General features: G+C 48.1%; 1 protein-coding gene across 1 annotated transcript; it reads right to left on the minus strand.

The window, feature by feature from the left end:
• Positions 1-3,443: 3,443 nt before the first annotated feature.
• LOC135878044 (cystatin-B-like) lies at positions 3,444-26,558 on the minus strand. The gene is made up of 3 exons (XM_065403607.1): positions 26,363-26,558; positions 5,624-5,725; positions 3,444-4,408 (listed from the first exon to the last, which is right to left on the minus strand). Exons 1-3 carry the CDS (start codon positions 26,426-26,428, stop codon positions 4,280-4,282), a joined length of 297 nt encoding a protein of 98 aa, XP_065259679.1. The 5' UTR covers positions 26,429-26,558; the 3' UTR covers positions 3,444-4,279.
• Between the last annotated feature and the right edge of the window lie 621 nt (positions 26,559-27,179).

Raw genomic sequence — 27,179 nt, forward strand, 5'->3', positions numbered from 1 at the left:
ACGGAGGCCAAGATCAGGTGAACATAAATTGCCCCGCTTTAGGAATATAGACAGTACAGAGTATAATACACACATACACAATGTGATATATTGCCTGCATTCTGTTACTATTTTCTGAAAAAGGTCTGCAGCGCAGATGACCCAGCTTCCTTGGGTTCCTCTTAGAATACAGAACATTCCTGACTTCAGAATTTGAGCCACAAATTAGTTCCGACTTATTCTGAAATCTCATTACACCAACACACGAAGAAGGGCTCTTCTTTTTCTTCCTTCTGTTAATCCCATCAAAGGGGGTCCACTCTACAAGTCCTCTCCCTCCAAAGTGCCATATCGTCTCTCACACTACATGCTAACGTGCCTTCCTTTATGACGACATCTCACCACTTCTTGTTGGGTCAGCCTCCGTCTTTTTCCCCCATCGATTTTGATCTGTTGGACTGTTTTACCCATATAGTTGTCAGGACTGTGCTGTACATGACCAAACCATCTGACCCTCCACCCCCTCATTTTTTTGTTTATGGATGTTACTTTGAGCATGTCTGTAACACACACATTCTCCATGTAGTCTTTCTTGCTTATGCCATTTGTCCATCTCAGCATTCAAATTTCTGTGGATCATTTACTCATGTTTTTTCTTTGTTGCCCAACACGGAGTGCCATATATTAAAACTGGAAGGACCACCATTTTATAGACTTTCCCTATTAATATTATTGATTTCTTCCTGTCATATTCTGCACCGCTTATCTCTTTCCATTAGAACCAGGCATGTATTATCCTAGCTCTACTATTCTCCTTCACATCCCCAGATTCTGGAACCCAGATACTTGAAACTTTGCGTTTTCAGTACTGTCTGCCAATCTAGTTTCAAGGAGAATTCTTCAGTGTTCACATTACTGAAATTACACACCCTATACCAGAGGTGGGCAAACTATGGACCGCAGGCCACATCCGCAGCCTTAGCTCGCTCCGCTGCTGGCGCAATGCTCTGGGCAGCGGGGCTGCGAGCTCCTGGGGCAGCCCAGCTGCAGAGCCCAGCTTGATGAGCTGCCTGTCCTGGTGCTCTGGGCGGCGCAGCTGTAGCGCCGCCAGCCACCCGTGCTCTAGGCAGCGCAGTAAGGAGATGGGGGGAGGGGGGGTTGGATAGAGGGCAGAGGAGTTTGGGGTGGTGGTCAGGGGGAGGGGGTGTGGATAGGGGTCAGGGCGGTCAGAAGGCGGGGACCACAGGTGTTGAATGGGGGCAGGGATCCCAGGGGGGCAGTCAGGAAGGAGAGGAGGGGTTGGATGGGGGAGCAGTCAGGGGACAGGGAGAAGGGGTGGTTGGATGGGGCAGGGGTCCCGGGGGGGCATCAGGGAACGGGGGGGCTGGATGGGGCAGGAGTACGGGGGGGCTGTCAAGGAGCGAGAATCAGGGTTGGATAGAGAGCGGGGGCTGGGCACACCTGGCTGTTTGGGGAGGCACAGCCTCCCCTTACTGGCCCTCCATACAATTTCCAAAACCCAACGCGGCCCTCAGGCCAAAAAGTTTGCCCGCTCTGCCCTATACTGTTTTTTCTCTGCTTATTTTGAGCTCATGTCTCTCCAATACATCTCTCCATTTATCAAGATCCTCTCCTCACTGCATAGAATATCATTTTATAACAACATGCACCAAGATGCCTCCTTCTGTATGTTTCTTGTGAGGGTATCTAGGACCAGGATAAACAAGGGCTCTATGCTGATCCCTTATGCACTCCAACCTTTAATGATAGGTCATGTGTTTCAGCACCACAAGTTCTGATTGTTGGTGTTGCACCTACATATATGGCTTCAATAAGCTGTACAAGTTCTGCACAATCTTCCTCCTCATGTACCATCAGATGACTTCCCTTGGAACTCAGTCAGAGGCTTTTTCCAGATCCATGAACTTTATGTGAATACTTTTCCTCTGCCAGAACCAATTCCAAGCCCAGTTGAAAGAGGAAGAGAGTTGGCATCAGGTTGGCAGCAAAAATTTACATAAATTGACTCTATGAGTCCTGAAATGAATCAAGAAAATGAGGGGTATTCTAGAAACGATGCACAGTGCCCCCGCCCAAGTGTGAAAAGTTGGCCAGGGCTATGGTACAGCTTTGGGCATGTGCAGTTAAAGAAGCTCCCCAGAAAACTAAGATCAGACAGGCAAGCTGGAATGTCAGCACACTAACTGGCTGTAGCATGGACCCAGCAGAGACATTGAAGAGGAAGATACAGATAGCATACATCCAGGAAACAAAACAGAAAGGGGAAAAGGCCAAAGTGATTGGCGAAGAATACAAAATACTGCAGGGGCTCCAACTCAAGACATGGAGTAGGCATAGCCCTTGAGAGTAAAATAAAGGAAAGAGGCTGACAGTAAGTAGAACCAGGTTAAGGATGGTCAAGCTGGCTTTTGAATATGGCCTGCTAAACATAGTTAGTGCATATGCATCCCAATCTGGCTGTGGGGAGGATGAGAAGACAAGTTTCTGAGAAATGTTAGGCACTGCTCTTCAGCAAATTCCAGGAAATAGTTATCAGTGCCCACTTAAATGGACATGTTGGAAGAGACAGGTATGGATATGAAGTACTATTAATACAACTCTCGGGAATTTCTGAATCCTCCTTTGTAATCAAGGTTAAAAAATTTCCTTTCAGTCAGTAAGTTCCTTCTCTTCACCCCAATATGCTCTGGATCTTGGCAGCACCATTTCTGCTGGATGGATACTGAAATGAAGTTTGTTTTCCAACAATGCTCTGTACCCTATATATCCCAGGGTTTTCTAGCCTATTAAATCAACAGTATTAAACATCAGCCTTTCCCTGCTCCTGATGAGAGCTTCATAGAGCCTCCTGCTTTTTCTCACAGCCAATTGAATTTTCTGACTATCCAGATATTTTACAACACATTTCACTCCATTTCCATTGAATCCATTTCACTCTGTGCCACATCAACTCAGAGCAGCTAAAGAAGCACACCAACTTACGGCCTTTTTCCATACTACAAATCTTTCATACTCTCGGGAGAAATTTTCAATGTGAGTTAGATTCCTAACTGCCATCTGTTCTTTGAAAAATCTCCTCTTGTATGTCCTTCAAAACTTATTTTTACCACAGTTGCTACTTGCTGGGGTCAAGGTTTTCAAAAGTGACTACCTAAAGTTCGGCTCCTAAGTCCATACTTAGGTACTGTCACGGTCACAGGCTAGTTGCACCTCTGTCGCCTTTTGGGTCTCTCTGAATGCACCCTTCCCTCAGGCGTTAGGCTTCTTCTCCTTACCTGTGTCTCAGGGGAATCTTATGATTCTTCCACTCGATGTCCACACTTCGAGCTGGAGGTGCAATTCCCAGCATGAGGAGACATACCTGGGCTAGTTCTGATTGAGCTAGCATGCTACAAATATAGCATAACCTTTGTTCAACCAGTTAATAAATAATAATACTTAGCTCTTATATAGCACTTTTAATCTGCACTTCAATGGCAGCTGGTCTGTCAGGGAGATTGCCCTTTTTTGGGGCTGTGAGGAAGATGGCCCTTATAAATAAAACAATCCAAATCAACACATACATCTTCAACAACAGCTAAGAGAACAGAGCAAAACACCTGCTAAATACAACCTGTACCTTCCGTAGAAATATTATCTGTTTAGAAGTGCCTATGTGGTTTTAATGCCTTACAAGGACTTTTGGTTAAGATCTGGTGAAGAAGCACAGTCATATCTGACATGTCCTCTATTGAGAACTATATCATATCCTTGCAGGGGGTGGATTTGATCGCCTAGGAAGTGCTTCTATTTCAAATTACTATGATCCTATTTCTTTTCACTTTTTCAAGTTTGCTCCAGTGTTGTAAACCTCCATCTTTAGTTCCCCAACAATAACGTGTTCGTTCTTTACAATTTATTGAGTAACATTGCATTCTGTAACAGGGCTAGAAGAAATTCTAATTCTTATACTGCTCTATGTCACAGTTGTATTGGTTACACTCCCTTTTCTCTTTAGCTCACAACAGATTCCATGGGCATGATTCTCTAGTCACTTACATGGAATTTATGCCGGTGTAAATCCATTGATTTCAATGGAACTACGCTTGTTTTACACTAGTGTAAGTGAGAGGAGAACCAGGCCCCTTCTTTGGGATACTGAGGAGGGAGGGAACTCTAGAAAAGGAATTGATATTTCAGACAAGCTTTTTAAATGCATTTTCATTCTATTCATTGGTATAGGAAACATCACTTTGTAGCCTATAAAAAAAAAATTGAGAGAGGCTCTTCCAAAGAGCCCCTAAAAGTAAGTCAGCTCATCATGCTTAGTCTTGCTGCTCTGATAACTGGAGAGGCTCAGAGGTTTGTTCTCATGAGGAAGGCTTTTGAACACCCGCAAGTGCAAGAACTCCTCATTGCCAACATGGACCTGAAAGGTAAGAAGAAAGGGACAGTAAGTTCCATGGAATAAAAGCCTTCCAGGGACAGGACATTTTAGCATGTGTGTGTTTTGGGTTGGGGGAAGGGAAGAGGGGGCCGAGGAGGGGCTGTCTTCTTGTTGGGGCACAGATTAGGAGTCATGAGCTCACTCCCTGGCTCTTTCACAAATTCATTGTGTGGCCTTGGGGCAAGTCACTCAGGCACAGAAAGGTTGTTTCCCTCTGTAAAACAAGGATAATCAGACTTGTTTACCTGGCAGGGGTGGTGTTAATTTATTAATGCAGTGAGGTGCTCTAATCTAATCTGGGACCACAAACACTAAAACACCTTCATCATCATAACATGGTTGTTGCATGGGGTCACTACAGGGAAGAGTGGATCGTTTCGGTCCACACTGAACTAACATACAGTGGGTTTTTCCATCTCCCTCTCCAGGGACACTACCAGCAAGTCACCACCTGGGAACACTTTGTTCCCAGTTCCTTTTGCCCCGATCCAGGGTCCCCCTTTCCAGGCCTCTTTGCCGGAGAGTGACCAGTCCTCCCACAGCCTTTCGCTCAGGTCTTCACCCCGAGGGCTCCCTCTCTTCCAGCATTCCACTCCTCCAGGCCAACCTGCCTGTCAGACCTACCCCTCTCCACTCAGGGGAATTCACCCTCCTGCAAAAACCCTCAACTTCTGGGCTCAGTTTGCCCTGACTGGGCCAGATCTTCCCCTTTTCCTAGGGGACACTGCCTGAGGCTTCTGCTTGTCAGGGGTCCCTAGCTTTGGTCTCCTCTCACCAACAGCCTTCCTCCAATCTCACCAGCAGCTCATAGTTACTGCTCTCCCTCTAAACTCAGCTCTCTGCCAAGCAACTCCTGCCAGCTCTTCCTTGCTGCTTCCTGTTTCTCTGTGTGTGTGTGCGCGTGTGCATCTCTCTCTCCCCCCCTCCCATAGTCTCAAACAGTTCTCACCTGCCGATCTTGCCCCTCCCTCCTCAGGGCCCAAGTGCCCTCTTTTAAGCCCAAATGGGGGGTTAGCTGATGAGCAATAGGTGTGCTGGACCCCATTCCCTCTTAAAGGAGCCAGTCCCTCTGTGACACCCATTCTAAGGGCCAAATCACAGGAACCTCTTTGTAATTAACTAATTGAACAAGAATCAAATATAAGATATTACGCATATAAAATTCAAACTGAGAACCCGTTCCCCACTGCCCTGTACCTTGATGAAGTAGTTTATTCCAGCAACCAGCTGAGTTTTAAACTCCACAGCAGTGAAGACCTCAAATTTCTTCCCTTCTTTTTCTTCCACCTGAAGCTTCACCTTAAGAAAATAAAAAAAAGGAGAGGGTTTTACTAGTTATTCAAGGCAGATGTAAAGTCTGGAACCCATGAGCTCCACTGTTAGTGTTTCTCAGGCCTGGTCTACACTACGAGTTTAGGTCGACTTTAGCCGCGTTAATTCGAATTTAGCCTGGACACGTTCACACGACGAAGCCCTTTCTTTCGACTTAAAGGGCCCTTTAAACCGGTTTCTTTACTCCACCTCCGACGAGGGGATTAGCGATAAAATCGGCCGTAGGGGTCGGAATTGGGGTAGTGTGGACGGAATTCGACGTTATTGGCCTCCGGGAGCTATCCCACAGTGCTTCATTGTGACCGCTCTGGACAGCACTCTCAACTCAGATGCACTGGCCAGGTAGACAGGAAAAGCCCCGCGAACGTTTGAATTTCATTTCCTGTTTGCTCAGCGTGGAGAGCACAGGTGACCACGCAGCTCATCAGCACAGGTAACCGTGATGGAGTCCCAGGATCGCAAAAGAGCTCCAGCATGGACAGAACGGGAGGTACGGGATCTGCTCGCCATATGGGGAGATGAATCAGTGCTGGCCGAACTCCGAAGCAGTAAACGAAATGGCAAAATATTAGAAAAGATCTCCAAGGCCATGAAGGACAGAGGCCATAACAGGGACGCACAGCAGTGCCGCGTGAAAATTAAGGAGCTAAGGCAAGCCTACCACAAAGCCAGAGAAGCAAACGGAAGGTCCGGGGCTGAGCCGCAAACATGCCGCTTCTACGCAGAGCTGCATGCTATTCTAGGGGGTGCAGCCACCACTACCCCAACCGTGTGCTATGAGTCCCTCACTGGAGAAACACACAGGGAAGCGGGTTCGGGGTACGAGGAAGATGAGGATGAAGATAATGTAAATAGCTCACAGCAGCAAGGAAGCGGAGAAACCGGTTTCCCCAACAGCCAGGATATGTTTATCACCCTGGACCTGGAACCAGTAACCCCCAAACTCACCCAAGACCCTGTGGGCACACAGGGGACCTCTGGTGAGTGTACCTTTGTAAATATTACACATGGTTTAAAAGCAAGCGTGTTTAATGATTAATGATTAATTTGCCCTGGCAATCACGGCCAGTACAGCTACTGGAAAAGTCTGTTAACGTGTATGGGGATGGAGCGGAAATCCTCCAGGGACATCTCCAGAAAGCTCTCCTTCATGTACTCCCAAAGCCTTTGCAAAAGGTTTCTGGGGAGGGCTGCCTTATCCCGTCCGCCATGGTAGGACACTTTACCACGCCAGGCCAGTAGCACGTAGTCTGGAATCATTGCATAACAAAGCATGGCAGCGTATGGTCCCGGTGTTTGCTGGCATGCAGACAACATCCATTCCTTATCGCTCTTTGTTATCCTCAGGAGAGTGATATCATTCACGGTCACCTGGTTGAAATGGGGCAATTTTATTAAGGGGACATTCAGACATTCTGCTCTGCTGAACAGAAATATTCCCCGCTGTTAGCCACGCGGCGGGGGGGGGAGGGGTGAAATGATCATCCTAGAGAATTGGGTGTGTGGGGGAGGGGAATTAGTTGGGTTTGTGCTGCACGTTAACCCTGAAACCGCAGCCCCTCCTTTTACATTGCAAACCCATTTTAAATGGCCAACCCAACGGGTGCTTGGTATGGTTAATGAGAGCAGTACTGTTTTAAACCATCCCCACATGTTAACAAGGTTAAAAAAGCCAAAAGACTGTGTCTTACCATGGCTGCCTGCAAGCTGAAATCTGTGGCCTGGCACTGCGTGAGTGATCTCTCACACCAAACCGGCAGGCCCTCAATATAAGAGGAAAAATGCGACCTTGTAACGAAAGCACATGTGCTGTGTGATGTGAACAGCAAAATGTAACGTGAAAGAGTGTACCCATTGTTCTCTAAAATGTATCTTTTTAAACCACCTCTCCCTTCTCCTCCACCAGCTGCAAATGTTTCTCCTTCACAGAGGCTAGTGAATATTCGAAAGCGGAAGCGAAGGACGCGTGATGAAATGTTTACTGAACTACAGACTGCCTCCCACGCTGACAGAGCACAGCAGAATGCGTGGAGGCAGTCAATTACTGATTTTAGAAAAGCCCAATATGAGCGAGAAGAGAGGTGGCGTGCTGAATCGCGGGCTGAAGAGGAGAGGTTGCGTGCTGAATCGCGGGCTGAAAAGGAGAGGTGGCGTCAGCTTGCACACAGAAGGCAAGAGTCGATGCTCCGGCTGCTGGAGCATCAAACTGATATGCTCCTGCGTATGGTTGAGCTGCAGGAAAGGCAGCAGGAGCAGAGACCGCCGCTACAGCCCCTGTGTAACCAACAGCCCTCCTCCTCAAGTCCCATTGCCTCCTCACCCAGACGCCCAAGAACACGGTGGGGGGGCCTCCGGCCACCCAGTCACTCCACCCTAGATGATTTCCCGAGCAATAAGTGTTAAAGTTTTAAACTGCAGTGTGTCCTTTTCCTTCCCTCCTCCCCCACCCATCCCGGGCTACCTTTGCAATTATCCCCCTAGTTGTGTGATGAATTAATAAAGAATGCATGAATGTGAAGTAACAATGACTTTATTGCCTCTGCAAGTGGTGCTCGCAGGGGGGAGGGAAGGGTGGGGTGGTTGGTTTACAGGGAAGTAGAGTGAACCGGGTGGGGGGGGGTGGAGGGTTCATCAAGGAGAAACAAACAGAAGTTTCATACCGTAACCTCGCCAGTCACAAAACTAGTTTTCAAAGCTTCTCTGATGCGCACCGCGCCCTGCTGTGCTGCTCTAACCGACCTGGTGTCTGGCTGCGCGTAATCAGCGGCCAGGCGATTTGCCTCTACCTCCCACCCCGCCATAAATGTCTCCCCCTTACTCTCACAGATATTGTGGAGCGCACAGCAAGCAGCAATAACAATGGGGATATTCTTTTCGCTAAGGTCTGAGCGAGTCAGTAAGCTGCGCCAGCGCGCTTTTAAACGCCCAAATGCACATTCCACCACCATTCGGCACTTGCTCAGCCTGTAGTTGAACAGGTCCTGTCTCCTGTCCAGGCTGCCTGTGTACGGCTTCATGAGCCATGGCATTAAGGGGTAGGCTGGGTCCCCAAGGATCACGATAGGCATTTCAACATCCCCAACAGTTATTTTCTGGTCCGGGAAGAAAGTCCCTTCCTCCAGCTTTCGAAACAGAACAGAGTGCCTGAAGACGCGAGCATCATGTACCCTTCCCGGCCAGCCCACGTTGATGTCGGTGAAACGTCCCTTGTGATCCACCAGGGCTTGCAGCAGCATTGAAAAGTACCCCTTGCGGTTTATGTACTCGGTGGCTTGGTGCTCCGGTGCCAAGATAGGGATATGGGTTCCGTCTATTGCCCCACCACAGTTTGGGAATCCCATTGCAGCAAAGCCATCCACTATGTCCTGCACGTTTCCCAGAGTCACTACCCTTGATATCACCAGGTCTCTCATTGCCCTGGCAACTTGGATCACAGCAGCCCCCACAGTAGATTTGCCCACTCCAAATTGATTCCCGACTGACCGGTAGCTGTCTGGCGTTGCAAGCTTCCACAGGGCTATAGCCACTCGCTTCTCAACTATGAGGGCTGCTCTCATCCTGGTATTCTGGCGCTTCAGGGGAAAGCAAGTCACAAAGTTCCATGAAAGTGCCCTTATGCATGCGAAAGTTTCGCAGCCACTGGGAATCGTCCCACACCTGCAGCACGATGCGGTCCCACTAGTCTGTGCTTGTTTCCCGGGCCCAGAATCGGCGTTCCACGGCATGAACCTGCCCCAGGAACACCATGATTTCCACATTGCTGGGGCCTGTGCCTTGTGAGAGGTCTAGGTCCATGTCCATTTCCTCATCACTCTCGTCACCGCGCTGCAATCGCCTCCTCCTCGGCTGGTCCTGGTTTTGCTTTGGCATGTCCTGGCTCTGCATATACTCCAGGACAATGCGCGTGGTGTTCACAGTGCTCATAATTGCCGCGGTGATCTGAGCGGGCTCCATGATCCCAGTGCTAGCTATGGCGTCTGGTCTGAAAAAAGGCGCAAAACTAGTATCTGAAGGACCAGGGGAAGGAGAGAGGGAGGGAGGGAGGGGCGAGTGACGACATGGCGTACAGGTACAGGGAATTAAAATCAAGAAAGGTGGCTGTGCATCAGGGAGAAATACAAACAACTGTCACACAGAATGCCCCCCCCCCGAGATTGAACTCCTAAGCCTGGGTTTAGCGGGCCATTGATTTGACGGAGGGAGGGGGGAAGGAAATGAATACAGAACAAATCTATTTTTTACATCTTAATACGACGGTGCAGCATGACTGATAACCCTCAGCATTTTCTGGGTGCTTGGCAGCAAATACTGGGCGCTTGGCAGTATGATGATGACGGATACCAGTCATAATATACTATTTACTGCCAAAAGGCAAGGGGTTGCTGCTGTGTAGCAATGTAGCCCCACGTCTGCCAGCCACATGTCTGCCAGCACCCAGATCGCCCTCGGCCTCTTCTGGGTGCTTAGCAGACAATACTTGGCAGAAAATAGTATACTACGACTGATAGCCATCATTGTCAAGACAGTTCGATAGGTGCCAATGATTGATGGCCACGGCTGTCCGACGAGGACGGTTACCAGTCGTAATAAACCATCTACTGCCAAAAGGCAAAAGGTAAGGGGCTGGTGCAATGCAGCCCTACGGCTGCCAGCCCCACAGCTACCAGCACCCAGATCGCCGATGAAGGCTACCAGTCATGCTGCACCGTCTACCGCCAAAAGGCAGTTAGCTGCTGCTGCTGTGTAGCAATGCAGTCCCACGTCTGCCGGCACCCGGATGACATATGGTGACGGTGAGCTGAGCTGAGCGGGCTCCATGCTTGCCGTGGTATGTTGTCTGCACAGGTAACCCAGGTAAAAAGGCGCGAATCTATTGTCTGCCGTTGCTGTGACGGAGGGGGAGGGGCCTGACGCAATGTACCCAGAACCCCCCGCGGCACTGTTTTGCATCATTCGGGCATTGGGATCTCAACCCAGAATTCCAATGGGCGCCGGAGACTGCGGGAACTGTGGGATAGCTACCCATAGTGCAATGCGCTGGAAGTCGACGCTAGCCTCGGTACTGTGGACGCGGTCCGCCGACTTCATGCACTTAGAGCATTTTATGTGGGGACACACACAATCGGCTGCATACAACCGATTTCTATAAAACCGGCTTCTATAAATTCGACCTAATTTCGTAGTGTGGACATACACTAAGACGCGGTACAGGTCACACTGTTGCAGTGTCTCTGGACATGTTGCTCTTCATGTTTCTCAAAAACGTAATGGCTAAAATGTGAGATGTTCCATAAAGCAAGATGTAACAGATGTGACAATTTCTTGCACTATCCCTGAAAAACCTTACTGAATGAAGTTCAAGTATCTTTGGGATCCAGTGTATTAAATACAAAGATTATGTATTATTGTGGGCTGGGACTGTATGTTCTCTCTCTAGAGGGGAGATGTGATATGAACCCTGGGAAGTGTTATGACCTTCAACTGACCGTATTTAATAATGTGCCAGACAAGAATGAACTTTTGGGACAAACAGTATCAAGTAGTTTGCCTGGGGTATCTCCAGGGGGAGGTGAAAGCAAATTCTCCACCAGTTATGCCAAAAACCCAGACTTTTGAAGCTACACCCTGAGGAGAGGACCATTTTCTGCTGATCACCTGTACCCAGAGTCTCACGATCAAAGGCCCAAGCTGTATAAAGGAGAGACTGAATTATTCTGAGCTAAAGGCTGTTACGAACTCAATCACAAAACCCCTGTGTGTGGTTTGAAGGACTGACTGCTACCAGGAAGAGCCGGTGGTAACCTGTAACTGCTGGCAATTGCAGCTGTTCATAGCCTGTGGAGAGAAAGCAAAGGCCAGACGCTGGCCTGTTTAGGCAGTCTGGCTTGCTGGAAATATCAGTGTGGGCAGGGAACTCTGCAGCTTGGAAAAACCCTGGTCAGGAGGTGCCCTTGAGGGAGCACCGAGGGGAAATACAAGTGCAGTTGCCCTGAGCTATGACACAGAGTCACCAATTGGCCCCAGTTCTAGACAGGCAGTGAAACTGGGGAAGCAGCATAGTTCAGCAGACACAGTATAAGGCTGGAAGTCAGGAGATTTGGCTTCTAAATCTAGCTAGCCACCTACCTTGCTATGTGACCTTTGGCAAGTTATTTCCTCTGTCTGTGTCTCAGCTTCCCTTTCTGTACTGTGGGAAAATCATACTGACCCACCTATGCAAAGTGCTTTGAAATCTACAGCTAAAAAACACTAGGTGTCAAAAACACACAAAACCATTCCTCTTGACAACAAGAGTCCTCTTCAGATCTATCTTCCTTTTCAAAATTAAAAACTGTTATTAATACCTGGATGCACAGAAGGACTCAGACTTTGTAACACTCAGAGTCACGGCGCCTGATGCGCATCTGTGATTTTCATGGCATCTCACTGCAGTCCACAAAGCCTGAGTTAGGCACCTAGGTTCCCTGTACAATGAATGGAGAGAGAGGGGCATCTTAGACTGCAAGCCACAAAAAGCCAGCATGCTAGGCAGGGAGCTGCCTAAGCTAACCAAGGCTAGCTGATGCTGACAAAAGGGGTAACCTCCACTCCTCCAATGGAGATAAGTGCTTAAGTCCAGGCTGCAGGGAGGCGCCACTCTCTGTTTAGTGATTCCACCTGGTGTCAGGTGGCTTAGGTGCCTAAATAGTTTCTTGTGGGAATGAGTTAGGTGCCTGCCTTGCCCACACAAAATGGAGAGGGGGGGACACAGGAGGAGGAAGAGCCAGGCTTTTCAGCCCACTGTTCAGAGCACTCACCTGGGATGTGGGAGAACTAGATTCTTCCCTCCTCCACTTAAGGGGGAGAAGGGAGACCCCTGTTCAAATCCTTTCTCCCCTCAAGCCAAGAGAGGAATTGAACCTGGGTCTCCCACATCCTAGGTGAGTGTGATAACCACTGAATTATGTGGTATTCTGATGTGGGGCTCCCTCAACCTGTGCTGCTGAAGCTGTTCTGTTGTGGATCAATAATGAAAGAGTCAAGAGTGGGGGACTGGACTCAGGGCCTCCTACCTCACAGGTGAGTGCCCGAGCCACCTGGCTATAGAGTCACACTCTCTCTCTCTTTCACACACACTCACTCGCCCAATGACGGTTCCATGGTGTACCAAGTACTTACACAGCACCGCCACTTCCTCCTTCAGCCAGATTTTGAATGAGACTCTGTCTGGTAGGTGGCCTCTGGGCACGCTTACCAGAACGCGGGCCCTGCACGTGACTTATGCGGCTGACTGCCTGTCTGGCTCATAGATCATGCGGAGGCTTAGGAGGGAGATAGGCATTTGGATGCCTGGAGAGAGGCAGCAATGCACATGCTCAGAGGCAGAAACTTAGGCACCTTGGGAATTTTTACCCTGAAGACTGGCACTGGGTGAATTTAGGCACCTACAGGATTTGGTGGAAGTTTTGTGGATCGCAATGGAGCCAAAATCTGGACTTGGAACCTAAATCTGGGCCTAAGTATTTAGTACTATGTAATCTTCAAGCATTTAAAATAAATCTTTAAACTAAAACATCTGTGTTTCAGAAGGGGCATCCACTGAATATTACAACAGAAGTATGTGCTTCATTCCATGGTGGAAATCTAGGGCGTAAGCAAAAGAGCAGTAATAGTTCTGGTATGCGAGAATCAACTAACCCACAAATGCCACACTTAGTTCAGAGTATAAAGACATCTGTCTCCTTTCAGATGTGCTGTGCATATGGCATGCATGGCTTTGTTTGTATGAGACATACAAGTATAATAGTTTTTAATCCTGAGAGAATTCTGCGTCATGGCATGTGCGCAGAATTCATGTCCCCCGCAGATTTCTTTGCTTCCCCGCAGAAGAATGAATTCTGACGGGGAAGCAACGGAAAAGGCATAAGGGCGGTCACGCGCTGAGCCCCGGCAGTGCAGGCTGGTTTGTTTGGGCACCCAGAGCAGTTGGTAGAAATGTAAATCACCGCCGGGGAAGAGTGGGCAGTGTGTGTGTGTGTGTACACGCGAGACACACACACTATCCCTCTTGCTCACTATTGCAGCACACTTTGCATGGAGGGGAAGGGCTTTGGGGTGTTTCTGAGGAGGTAAGCGTGGGGCAAGCTCTGTTCCCCTCAGAGCAGAATGTAGCAGCCTGCCTGCTTAGTGAATTGTTCCCACTGTCTTAGTGAATTCCCCCTGGAGTATAAAACAGGTGTAAAAGTTTTAATGCTCCTTTACATTGCCAGAATGGCGTAAAGAACAGTCAAGTATCAGGGGGTAGCCGTGTTAGTCTGTATCCACAAAAACAACAAGGAGTTTATGCCCAAATACATCTGTTAGTCTTTAAAGTGCCACCGGACTCCTTGTTGTTTTTGTAAAGAACAGTATGGCCTTATAAATGCCTATGGTGCTTTAGTGATTAGAACTGGTCTAAATTTTTGGACTGAAAAAATTTCTATTAAAATGTGGTCCATGAACTGTTTGCTACTGACCTTTCTGGAGATGGTCAGTAGCCAGTATAAATTGTGAGTTTGATTCCCCAGCCCTCACTTGCTCTTCAGTTGCCTAGGATGTAACACTGAGCATATGGCTGCATATATTTGTTGACTAATAACTAGAAATAAAGGGTCAAACCTAGATACATTACCATTAGGCAAGAGGGTTTGGGGATTTCCACCAATGCTCCCCACTCCCATTCTCCATCCATTGTATTGTAGTTTAAATAAATTACCGAAATAATTGAAACCAGAGTAATTATATTGCATTATTTTGACAAATAAAATATGCAGACTATTACAGAATTTTAAAATATTGTGTGCAGAATTTTTAAATTTTTGTTGCAGCATTTTGAATTTTTTGGTGCAAAATTCCCCCAGGAGTAAGTTTTTAAACCATAAAATAATTTGGTGCTGAAGTAATGTCTAAAAAAAATATTTTAAAACTGTCCTGTAGAATAAGGATCCCATTTCCTATGGGACTATAAATGAAGGCCAGTTAAGTGTGAGACTTTAGGAAGTCTGTTTAATGGATCTTTCACAGTATGATACTTCTGACTGGTAATAATAATAATAAATAAAAAGTGTTATAAAGTAATAAGTGTTTTGCATTTCAAAAATTCTTTGATCATTGATTGAGGTTTACAACCTTTTGTGAGTTAGGTATTCGTATTCCCATATTACAGAAAGGAAAACTGAAGTACAGAGAGAGAAAGTGACTTGTCTAATATCATAGATAGAGGCAGTGACAGAATCTGAGAGAATTCACAAATTACGGTTTGTCTTTCTGTGCTCAGATCATTGAAACACATGAGCTACAGCATAGGCTTTAGGTTGAAGAGAGGGATAATTTCAAACTTTACTTATAAGGACAAGGCAAGTTAATGATACTGACCTTGTAGTCCCTGCCTCAACCCCAGCTCAGCACAGCTGATCTCACCTCCTTTGGGTGCATGGCTATGTATCCTCCACCTCTCACAGTTTTCTGCTGTGCAGAAACACAAGTAAAGAGTATATACACAATCCAGCTCAGAAAAGGAAATTCCTATTCCCTGTAAATATCCATTAAACAGGAGGAAAAAAAACATTTGCCATTGTATTGCTGAGTCAGCGCACCTGCTCCCACTCCCCAAGCACAGAGGGTTCCAACTGGCTGCTCCTCAGGCTACTCCGTGAAATTGTGGAGTGGAAATGTACCTAAAAGATTCCTGCATCCAGGACTCCCCCCACTTCCCGCAGGAGAAGATGACAGGACCAAGAACTCGCTCACTTCACAGTTGAGCTAAGCTCTAGGCCACTCATACTAACACGTTCCCTCTCATAGGGCATGAGAGGGAGCTCTGGCCACTCTGTATACGGTGTGTCACAGGGGATGAGCTCCCGTCCCCACCTGCATCCCCCCCCACAATGAGATGTACTCTTATGAAACTCCAAAACTGAAGTGGTGAAGCTCTAACTCGCCTCTGGGCCTGATTCCCCCCATGTAAAATGTAAATAACCCCCAAGCAATCTTGCATTTTACAATGGGTGAATACGACCCACAGAGGGTGCAGTCAGTCTTAGCCCAATTCCTTTTCCTACAGTGCTACAGGTAAGGATATTACTAAGAGCCAGACAGTGGACCGAGTGTGCCCGTCACTGCATTAGCAGCCAAGCTGCTGCTGCTGCAAACATTCTGTGTAAACACAACTGAAGTGCTGATGAGCTAATGTTGCACCACTAAACAGAAAGAAAAATCCAGTAATATCATGGCCTCCCCCTCAGTGATTCTAGACCCTGCTCTGAGTGTTAGAGGTTAGGCAGACATCCTGGATCGGCATATTATATTTTTCCACCCTAAAGCAAAACACTTGGCTCCATAGATGATGATGAGCCACAGTCATATGAGCCTGGGGGCTGACGTTATTACCACAGAAACACTGACTCACAAGAGCATGTGACTGACAGGCATCTTCAGTCCCAGGAGGGAGGGGATCTCACAGGGAGAAGTGGTTCTGAGGTCCAGAAGGAGGGAGGAGGCAGACCAGTTGAAAGTCTCTGGGTAAAATTAAAAGGGTTAAACAAATAGGGTTCATGTCATGGTGTGTGTGTGTGGGGGAGGGATGCTACTATAGACCACCAAATCAGGAAGAGGAGGTGGATGAGGCATTTCTAAAACATAACAAAAATATCCAAAAACACAGGATCTGGTAGTAATGGGGAACTTTAACTACAGACATCTGTTGGTAAAGTAATACAGCAAAACACAAAATCTCCAATAAGTTCTTTGTATGTATTCAGGACAAGTTTTTGTTCCAGAAAGTGGAGGAAGTAACCAGGGGCACAGCCATTTCAGACTTGATTCTGACCAACAGGAAGGAATTGGTTGCGAATCTGAAGGTGAAAGGCAATTTGAGTGACAGTGATCATGAAAAGATGGATTTCATGATTTTAAGGAAAGAAAGGAGTGAGAGCAGCAAAATAAGGATAATGGACTTCAAAAAAAGCAGACTAACAAACTCAGAGAACTGTTAGTTAAGGTCCGATGGGAAGAATATCTAAGGGAAAAAATCAGTTCAAAAGAGCCAGCAGTTATAGAATCATAGAAGATATGGGTTGGAAGAGACCTCAGGAGGTCATCTAGTCCAACCCCCTGCTCAAAGCAGGACCAACACCAACTAAATGATCTCAGCCAGGGCTTTGTCAAGCCAGGCCTTAAAAACCTCTAAGGATGGAGATTCCATCACCTCCCTAGGTAATCCATTCCAGTGCTTCACCCCCCCCCCCCCCCCAGTGAAACAGTGTTTCCTAATATCCAACCTAGACCTCCCCCACTGCAACTTGAGACTATTGCTCCTTGTTCTGTCATCTGCCACCATTGAGAACAGCTGAGCTCCATCCTCTTTGGCACCCCCCTTCAGGTAGTTGAACGCTGCTATCAAATCCCCCCTCACTCTTCTCTTCTGCAGACTAAACAAGCCCAGGTCCCTCAGCCTCTCCTCGTAAGTCATGTGCCCCAGCCCCCTGATCATTTTCATTGCCCTCCACTGGACTCTCCAATTTGTCCACATCCTTTCTGTAGTGGGGGGCCCAAATCTGGACACAATACTCCAGATGTGGCCTCACCAGTGCCGAATAGAGGGAAATAATCACTTCCCTCAATCTGCTGGCAATGCTCCTATTAAGAACAGCACAAGTGTGTAGGGACCAAAATCAGAAAGGCTAAGGCACAAAATGAGTTACACCTAGCAAGGGACATAAAAGGCAATAAGAAGAGGTTACTTAAATACATCAGGAGTAAGAGAAAGATGAAGGAAAGTGTAGGTCCTCTACTTAGTGGGGAAGGAGAGCTAAGAACTGATGGCATCAAGAAAGCTGAGGTGCTTAATGCCTATTTTGCTTCAGTCTTCACTAAAAAGGTTAACGATGACCAGATACTCAAACACAATTATTGACAACCAGGGGGAAGGAATGCAAGTCAAACTAGGGGAAGAACAGGTTGAAGAATATTTAGATAAGTTAGATGTATTCAAGCAAGCAGAGCAGATGAAATTCATCCTAGGGTACTTAAGGAACTAGCTGAAGCAATCTTGTTAGCAATTATCTTTGAGAACTCCTGGAGGACAGGTGAGGTCCCAGAAGATTGGATAAGGGCAAACAAAGTACCTATCTTAAAAGTGGGGGGGACAAGGAGGACCCGGGGAATTATACACCAATCAGCCTAACTTCAATATTTGGAAAGATACTGAAGCAAATTATTAAACAATCAGTTTGTAAGCATCTGGAAGATAATAGGGTTGTAAAAAATAGTCAGCAGGATTTATCAAGAACAAATCCTGCCAAATCAACTTAATTTCCTTCTTTGATTGGATTGCTGACCAAATGGATGGGGGGGGAAGCAGTAGACGTGATATAACTTGACTTTAGTAAGGCTTTTGACACAGTTCTGCATGACATTGTCATAAGAAAACTAGCGAATGTGGTCTGGATGAACTTACTATAAGGTGGGTGAACAACTGGTATTCAAATGATAGTTATCAATGGTTTGCTGTCAAATTGGGAGAGCACATCCAGTGGGGACTTGCAGGGGTCATTCCTGTGTCTGGTACTAATCAATATTTTCATTAAGGACTTGGATAATGGAGTAGAGAATAGGCTTATAAAATCTGCAGATGACACCAAGATGGGAGGGGCTGCAAGCATTTTGGAGGACAGGTTTAAAATTCAAAATGACCTTGACAAATTAGAGAATTGGTCTGAATTCAGCAAGATGAAATTCAATAAAGACAAGTGCAAAGTACTTCACTTAAGAAGGAAAAATCAAATGCACAACTACAAAATGGAAATAACTATCTAGGTGGTTGAACTGCTGAAAAGGTTCTGGGATTTATAGTGGACCACAAACTGAATATGTCATCAATATGATGCAGCTGCAAAAAAGGCTAATATCATTCTGGGGTGTATTAACAGGAGCGTTGTATGGAAGACACAGGAGGTAATTGTCCCGCTCTACTCAGCACTGGTGTGGTCCCAGCTGGAGTCCTGTGTCCAATTCTGGGCACCACAATTTAGGAAAGATGTGGATAAACTGGAAAAAGTCCAGAGGAGAGCAAGAAAAATGATAAAAGGTTTAGAAAAGCTGACCTATGAGGAAAGGTTCAAATAACTGGATATGTTTAGTCTTGAGAAAAGAAGACTGAGGAGGGACCGGATAACAGACTTCCAGTATGTTGATGGCTGTTTTAAAGAGGACTGTGATCAATTGTTATCCATGTCCACTGAAGGTAGGACAAGAAGTAATGGGCTTAATCTGCAGCAAGGAAGATTTAGGTTAGATAATAGGAAATAATTTCTAACTATAAGGGTGGTTAAACTCTGGAATAGGCTTCCAAGGGAGGATGTGGAATCCCATTATTGGAAGCTTTAAAAACAAGACGGACAAACACCTATCAGGGATGGTCTAGGTTTATTTGGTCCTGCCACAGCACAGGGGGCTGGACTTGACTTCTCAAGGTCCCTTTGAGCCCTACATTTCTATAATTCCACCTGCTGCACATCCTCTTGTAGCTTGAAAAGTTTGAGGCTGGCCAGTCAGAATCACGTATGGGAGAGTACAAAAAAAGCGAACATCATTCTGGGATGTATTAGCTGGAGTGTTGTCAGCAAGACACAAGAAGTAATTCCTCTGCTCTACTCCATGCTGATTAGGCCTCAAATGAAGTATTGTGTCCAGTTCTGGGCACCACATTACAGGAAAGATGTGGACAAATTGGAGAAAGTCCAGAGAAGAGCAACAAAAATGATTAAAGGTCTAGAAAACATGACCTATGAGGGAAGATTGAAAAAATTGGGTTTGTTTAGTCTGGAGAAGAGACAACCGAAGGGGGACATAACAGTTTTCAAGTACATAAAAGATTGTTACAAGGAGGATGAAGGTAAATTGTTTTCGTTAACCTCTGGGAATAGGACAAGAAGCAATGGGCTTAAAGTGCAGCTAAGGCAGTTTAGGTTGGACATTAGGAAAAACTTTCTGTCAGGGTGGTTAAGCACTGGAATAAATTGCCTAGGGAGGTTGTGGAATCTCTGTCATTGGAGATTTTTAAAAGCAGGTTAGACAAACACCTGTCAGGGATGGTCTAGTCCTGCCAGGAGTGCAGGGGACCAGACTAGATGACCTTTCGAGGTCCCTTCCAGTCCAACGATTCTATGATTCTAGTAGGGGGGTATGTATGTTTTAATGGTTTTCCGGGCAAGGTCAGCTAGTTTAAAAGCAACTTCACATTTTAAAATAATGGATAAAAAGCTCTTTGCCCATTCTCCTGATTAGCTGAATTTTGGATTATCTGATCTGGCCCCAGTCCCAATTAGATCAGATAAACGAGGTTCTACTGTAATTTGTTCCAGATACAGGGCTGGCAGAGATAACTTTTCCCCTGGAGCAAGGGGGAGTCTAAATTCCAATCTGGTTTCTGGTCTGCCCTTGGGACTTTATACAGGTCCAGGGACCCCAGAATCAGGGGGGCCATAGCCCTCCCACTTTTTGAAAGTGGATAGGCCTGGCCCGTCCAATTTTTGCCAGAGCAGACTCTGCCCCCTTCCCTTCCTCTTCCCCCTGAGGCCCCACTCCCCAGCCAGGCCAACGTGGAGCCTGGCTGGGGAGCTGGGGCAGTTGCGCATGGATCCCACACCAGCCCCAGGCCTGTGTCCCCGCCCCCCAGGATCCCCGCTGGGCCGTGGAGGTGGAAGGTCCGTGACTCCGCATGGGCTCCCCACAGCTACCCGCTCGGCTCTCGGGGTGGGGGGGGGGCCTCGGAGCCGCTGCCCAGCCATGGTAAGAGCTGTGCAGGCAGCTGTGGGGAGCCTGGGTTCCTACACCTGCACTGGGCAGGGGGCCCATGGGGCAGAAACATAGGGGGCTGTTTTCGACTCAGCCTGGGCGGGCTCCCTGGTCCCACTCTGGCTTTTGGCTTGGCCGGGGGCAGGGCCTCGGGCGCGGGGGGGGGGGGGGGGGGGAGGGGAAGAGGAGGGGCAGGGTCTCGGGAGGGCCACTTTTGGGAAGGCTCCGATGCCCTTGCCCAAGCCTCATAGCAAAGCCAGAATTGAGCCTATAAACATTTTAGAGTAATTTTTATAAACCCCTTTTGATTTCATCTTTATTAAAATTATGTATGACTTGTCATTTTTAAAGAATTTTTTGGGCAAATTTCAAAGCCTCTCCTTTCCGGTGGAGAAGGATTTTATTGTGTGTTTCAACAAAACATAAAACAGTCTCAAACTGGTCTTCTTTAAGCAAAACAAACAACGATCTCCCACATTCAAAGTGTCCCTAAATGCCAGCCGCTGCCAGGGCCGTCCTTACTCATACGTAAAGTACACAGCTACGTAGGGCACCAGGAAATTTGGGGCACCTGCGCCCTAAGCAGCTGCATGCTGCTCCAGCCCCTGCTCTGCCCCACCCCCATTCCTGTGAGGACTGAAGCAGGGCCAGGCCTGCACTCACTGGTGGTGGTTCCCCCCTGCCTCCCCCCAAGCCAGCCCCACCTTCCCCGCGGAGGCCTGGGGCCCCACACACACACCCTGCTAGGGGGGGCTGCGTAGGGCCCCAGAAAAGCCCTGGCCCCTGCTCTTGATTTACAGACCCCCATATTCCCATGCAGATGCGACCCTCCTGAGAAATCATCACTGGCATCACCACACTTTTTTACTCTCTGCGGCAGACAAGCACCTCATGCCCTGAGCAGCAACTCCGCTCGTCACTCAGTTTCCATTCTCTATACATGCTGTTTACAAAAAAAAAAAGTTGCTTTTATTTTGTAGTGCATGGTGATCTTTCCCTCTCTGTAGGGTGACCAGATGTCCCATTTTTAAAGGGACAGTCCCATATTTAAGCCCTCCTGCAGGTGTGCCAACTTTTTTTTTTAAATGGGCAAATTGTCCCATATTTTCTGTCTCCCACCCATCAGTACTGGTGGGTCCTGCTGCTGGCCGGATCCCTGCTCGCCAGCCGCCTGCCCACCAGCGGTGAGTGTGTGTGTGTGTGTGGGGGGGTCCAGTGGCCGATGGTGGGTGTGAGTGTGCAAGGCTGGTGGCAGGGCAAAGATGCAGCGTGCAGGGCCGGGCCGCTCCTCCTGCTGGTCTGTCAGTGCAGCCCCTGCTGCGTGACGGCTTTTGGCCAGCAGGGCCCTGCCTCCTCATCCTACTTCCGGCCGGCACTGGCTGCGCGCCATGAGCTGCGATGGCTGGCGAGTGCGGGCAGGTGCCAGGTGGTGGCCAGTTACGTATCACCTCTACTGCCCACCTCTCAGCCCTTTACGTGCTCTCCCTCTCACTGTCTTTTTAACATGGGCTCAGTCAACTTGATGTTAATCTGAATGTTTGTACTGATAGACTGCCGCTGAACTCACTTGAAAATGAGTAATCATAGAATCATAGAATATCAGGGTTGAAAGGGACCTCAGGAGGTCATCTAGTCCAACCCCCTGCTCAAAGCAGGACTAATTCCCAACTAAATCATCCCAGCCAGGGCTTTGTCAAGCCGGGCCTTAAAAACCTCCAAAGAAGGAGACTCCACCACCTCCCTAGGTAACACATTCCAGTGCTTCACCACCCTCCTAGTGAAAAAGTTTTTCCTAATATCCAACCTAAACCTCCCCAACTGCAACTTGAGACCATTGCTCCTTGTTCTGTCATCTGCCACCACGGAGAACAGCCGAGCTCCATCCTCTTTGGACCCCCCCATCAGGTAGTTGAAAGCAGCTATCAAATCCCCCCTCATTCTTCTCTTCTGGAGACTAAACAATCCCAGTTCCCTCAGCCTCTCTTCATAAGTCATGTGCTCCAGACCCCTAATCATTTTTGTTGCCCTCCGTTGGACTCTTTCCAATTTTTCCACATCCTTCTTGTAGTGTGGGGCCCAAAACTGGACACAGTATTCCAGATGAGGCCTCACCAATGTCAAATAAAGGGGAACGATCACGTTCCTCGATCTGCTGGCAATGCCCCTACTAATACAGCCCAAAATGCCATTAGCCTTCTTGGCAACAAGAGCACACTGTTGACTCCTATCCAGCTTCTCGTCCACTGTGACCCCTAGGTCCTTTTCTGCAGAACTGCTACCCAGCCATTCGGTCCCTAGTCTGTAGCAGTGCATGGGATTCTTCCGTCCTAAGTGCAGGACTCTGCACTTGTCCTTGTTGAACCTCATCAGGTTTTTTTTGGCCCAATCCTCTAATTTGTCTAGGTCCCTCTGTATCCGATCCCTACCCTCTAGTGTATCTACCACGCCTCCCAGTTTAGTGTCATCTGCAAACTTGCTGAGAGTGCAGTCCACATCATCCTCCAGATCATTAATAAAGATATTAAACAAAACCGGCCCCAGGACCGACCCTTGGGGCACTCCGCTTGAAACCGGCTGCCAACTAGACATGGAGCCATTGATCACTACCCGTTGAGCCCGACGATCTAGCCAGCTTTCTATCCACCTTACAGTCCATTCATCCAGCCCATACTTCTTTAACTTGGCGGCAAGAATACTGTGGGAGACCGTATCAAAAGCTTTGCTAAAGTCAAGGAATAACACATCCACTGCTTTCCCCTCATCCACAGAGCCAGTTATCTCATCATAGAAGGCAATTAGGTTAGTCAGGCATGACTTGCCCTTGGTGAATCCATGCTGACTGTTCCTGATCACTTTCCTCTCCTCTAAGTGTTTCATAATTGATTCCTTGAGGACCTGCTCCATGATTTTTCCAGGGACTGAGGTGAGGCTGACTGGCCTATAGTTCCCCGGATCCTCCTCCTTCCCTTTTTTAAAGATGGGCACTACATTAGCCTTTTTCCAGTCATCTGGGACCTCCCCCGATCGCCATGAGTTTTCAAAAATAATGGCTAATGGCTCTGCAATGTCATCCGCCAACTCCTTTAGCACCCTCGGATGCAGCGCATCCGGCCCCATGGACTTGTGCACGTCCAGTTTTTCTAAATAGTCCCGAACCACTTCTTTCTCCACAGAGGGCTGGTCACCTTCTCCCCATACTGTGCTGCTCAGTGCAGTAGTCTGGGAGCTGACCTTGTTCATGAAGACAGAGGCAAAAAAAATCATTGAGTACATTAGCTTTTTCCACATCCTCGGTCACTAGGTTACTCTTAACATCTCTTGCTAGCTGCAACTCCAAGTGTGATTTGGCCTTCCTGATTTCACTCCTGCATGCCTGAGCAATATTTTTATACTCCTCCCTGGTCATTTGTCCAATCTTCCACTTCTTGTAAGCTTCTTTTTTGCGTTTAAGATCAGCAAGGATTTCACTGTTTAGCCAAGCTGGTCGCCTGCCATATTTACTATTCTTTCTACACATCGGGATGGTTTGTTCCTGTAATTTTACCAGGTGTCTCATATTCAGCATAAGGAAGGGAAATATGGTCACCCCACCCCTCAAACAGGCGCTCTCGGGCCAAAGGCCTGCTCCCCAGATTAGCGGCTCCCTAACCTAGGGTTACCATATTTGAACTTTCAAAAAAGAGGACACTCCATGGGGGGTAGCCCCGCTCCCAGCCACTCTCTCCCACTTCCCACCCCCTGACTGCCCCCCACAGAACCCCCAACCCATCCAACCCCCCCTGCTCCTTGTCCCCTGATCACCCCCTCCCGGGACCCCTTCCCCTAACCGCCCCCCAGAACTCTACCCCCTATCTAAGCCTCTCTTCTCCTTGTCCCCGACTGCCCCCTCCTGAGACCTCCCCACCATAACTGCCCCCCTAGGATCCCACTCCCTACCTGTCCCCTGACCTCAGTGACTTGAGTTGCATGCCCAGCCACAGCACTTGTCCTCAAGAGTTTGGGAGTCACATTTTAAAATTACTGCTACACTCCCATAAACAAAAATAGTCATTCTCCATCATTGTAATAAAAACCTTGATAAATGTTCATAGAAAAGGGGATCTTTCAGTAAATAAAAGCAGAATAGAAGTAACTTAAAAAAGTTCTCTGAAATCTTCGTCAATAGAGAAAGCTCCAAGAAGATCTCCAAAAGCTAAGCACTTTAAATGTTTTTATTTTCTTCTGGATTCATATTCACCTTCCTGCCAGATCAAAGAACTTGAATCTTCAAATATAAAATATTGGCCATTTTCAGACTTGCACTTAATTCTTCTCCTAATGCATGACTTGCAGTGAGTTTTTATGAGGAAGTTTTATAGGCCAGGTCTTATATTCACCACAGTTTGTATCACTGTTGAATAATAGCTGACTGCATCTCCAAATATAATACATATGTAGGCAATGAGTCAGATTTAATAGTCTTTATTGGATTCTGATATTTATTGCAAAATTGAACTAAGTGCTTTGATGAAGCAGGTTTTACAAGCACTAGTATGAATTGAAGCTAGCAGTTACATTAATGTAATCTCTGTTCTGTGGATATGATGAAAAGCTTGGCAAGAATTTAGACATTAGCCATGGCAAATGTTACAGAACACCATTGTGGGTAAGGGATTATATAGCTACTGCCAGTGGCTGTAAACAAAAGAAATGATGTTTTAACAGTTAGCCAGTGAGAAACCATAATATTTCCATTATTATACAAACAGGTCTTTCTTCCTGATGTGTTAAAAGCAATTACATTGGTTAATAAAATTCAAAGACAAGTTTTGTTTTTCCTATTCACAAAGTGTAAAGGACAGATCCTCTTTAGAATGCTAGGTGATATAGTCTTAACTATTATCTCTCCAGCTATTTTTCTAAGTAAAGTAAGTGACATATTTAACGCGGTCTGAAACAGAGAGAGACAGATTAACATGAATAGATAATATAGGCTTTAAAAACAGACCTATAAACTGGAGAAAATGAGGCAAAAATAGAAAGGAAATGTAGAGAGGATTTTGCTAAGGGAACAGCAGCTATTATTTAGAACATACAGACAAGCAACTCATTGCCCCGGGATCCCATGCCCCTTCTCTAACTCTCCGGCCCCCTTACCTTCAGTTTAGAGCAGCATGTCTGGCTCTGCGCCTCACGGAGCGCCCAGCTCCCCCCCCCCCCCCCCCCCGCTCGCTACCGGAGATCTGAGGCTGCAGGGGAAGGGGGAAGCGGGGGAGGGGCTTTGGCTGCCAGCCCCCCAGTGCTGTCGGCATCTGAGGCTGCAGAGGAGGGGACGGGCTTTGGCTGCCGCTGTCAGCCCCGCGCTGCCGCAGATCTGAGGCTACAGGGGAGGGGGGAAGGGCTTTGGCTGCCATCCCCGCCCCCCCCCAGCACTGCCAGTGATGGGGGAAGCGGGGGAGGGGCTTTGGCTACCCCTACCAGCCCCCCCAGCGCTGCAGGTATCTGAGGCTGCAGGGGATGGGGGGAGCGAGGGAGGGGCTTTGGCTGCCCCTGCCAGCCCCGCTCCCCACCAGCGCTGCTCGCATCTGAGGCTGCAGGGGGGAGTAGGGAGGGGCTTTGGCTGCCAAAGAAACCCCAACCAGCGGACCGGCCCCGCTGTTAGCTGCTTTTCGGTCTTTACATAGCCGTGGAGGGGGAAATCCCGGACATTTATAAATCCCCACCCCCGCTATGTAAAAATCGAAAAGCTGGACGTGTCCGGGGAAACCCGCACATGTAGTAACCCCACCTAATCCGGCCACACGCCCTCACCTCATCGACAACCTGCTGCGTTTCCGCGGTAGCCGGCTGGACACCCGTCAGCCCCCCACACTTCATCGCGGCGGCAGCAGCGGAGCTCGGGTCCCGCCACAAGCGAAAGCGAAGCGACGTCGCAGGTAACAAGATTCCGTCAGGTGATCTCAGTCCCGGCTCGGATTGGGCGGGTGGAGACTGAGAGCAACACGACAGCAGCTCCTGTGCCGTGACCCCGCCCTTCGCCGGGGCGCGTGGCAGACGGGGCGTGGCCCGGAGCCCAGGGGAGCGGAGAGTTGGCCCCGCCCCGAGAGCAAGCGCTGATCTGTGGCTGAGGCTGGACCCCCCCTGTTATCACTCGCGCTTGGTTCGTTCTCTGCCCGGGGGCGGGACTCGGGACGGGAGCGCTCAGAGCGCCCGGCCGGGGCGTGGCGCAACGGGACGGGGTAGATGAAGCCCGGGGCAAGCGGAGCGCCCTGACGCCCGCAGCAAAATCCTTCATCGCACATTTGAGAGGATTTGAAAAGAGCCTTTAGCATTAACCCCTGGCTGCTGCTGCCTATCATTGAATGAGTCTGGGCAGGGCTAGGCCAGTCTGGGGCACTAGAAGTAGCTCCAGGCAGTAGCAGCGCCAGGGACAGGCGTGGGCAGAACTCCTCTCCCATGATCACAGCACTGAAGTGGGTCAGTGTGGCAGAGAAACAGCTGATCCTTTGGCATTAACCCTACATTTAACTTACTCAGTGTATATAAAAAATGTGTATACAGGCAGGGCGCACAATTTAAGATCTCTTTCCATTCTACTAACCTTGTGCTGCAGGAGAAGGAGAGACCA

The sequence above is a fragment of the Emys orbicularis genome, chromosome 1 (genome assembly GCF_028017835.1).
Source record: "Emys orbicularis isolate rEmyOrb1 chromosome 1, rEmyOrb1.hap1, whole genome shotgun sequence".
NCBI lineage: Eukaryota > Metazoa > Chordata > Testudines > Emydidae > Emys > Emys orbicularis.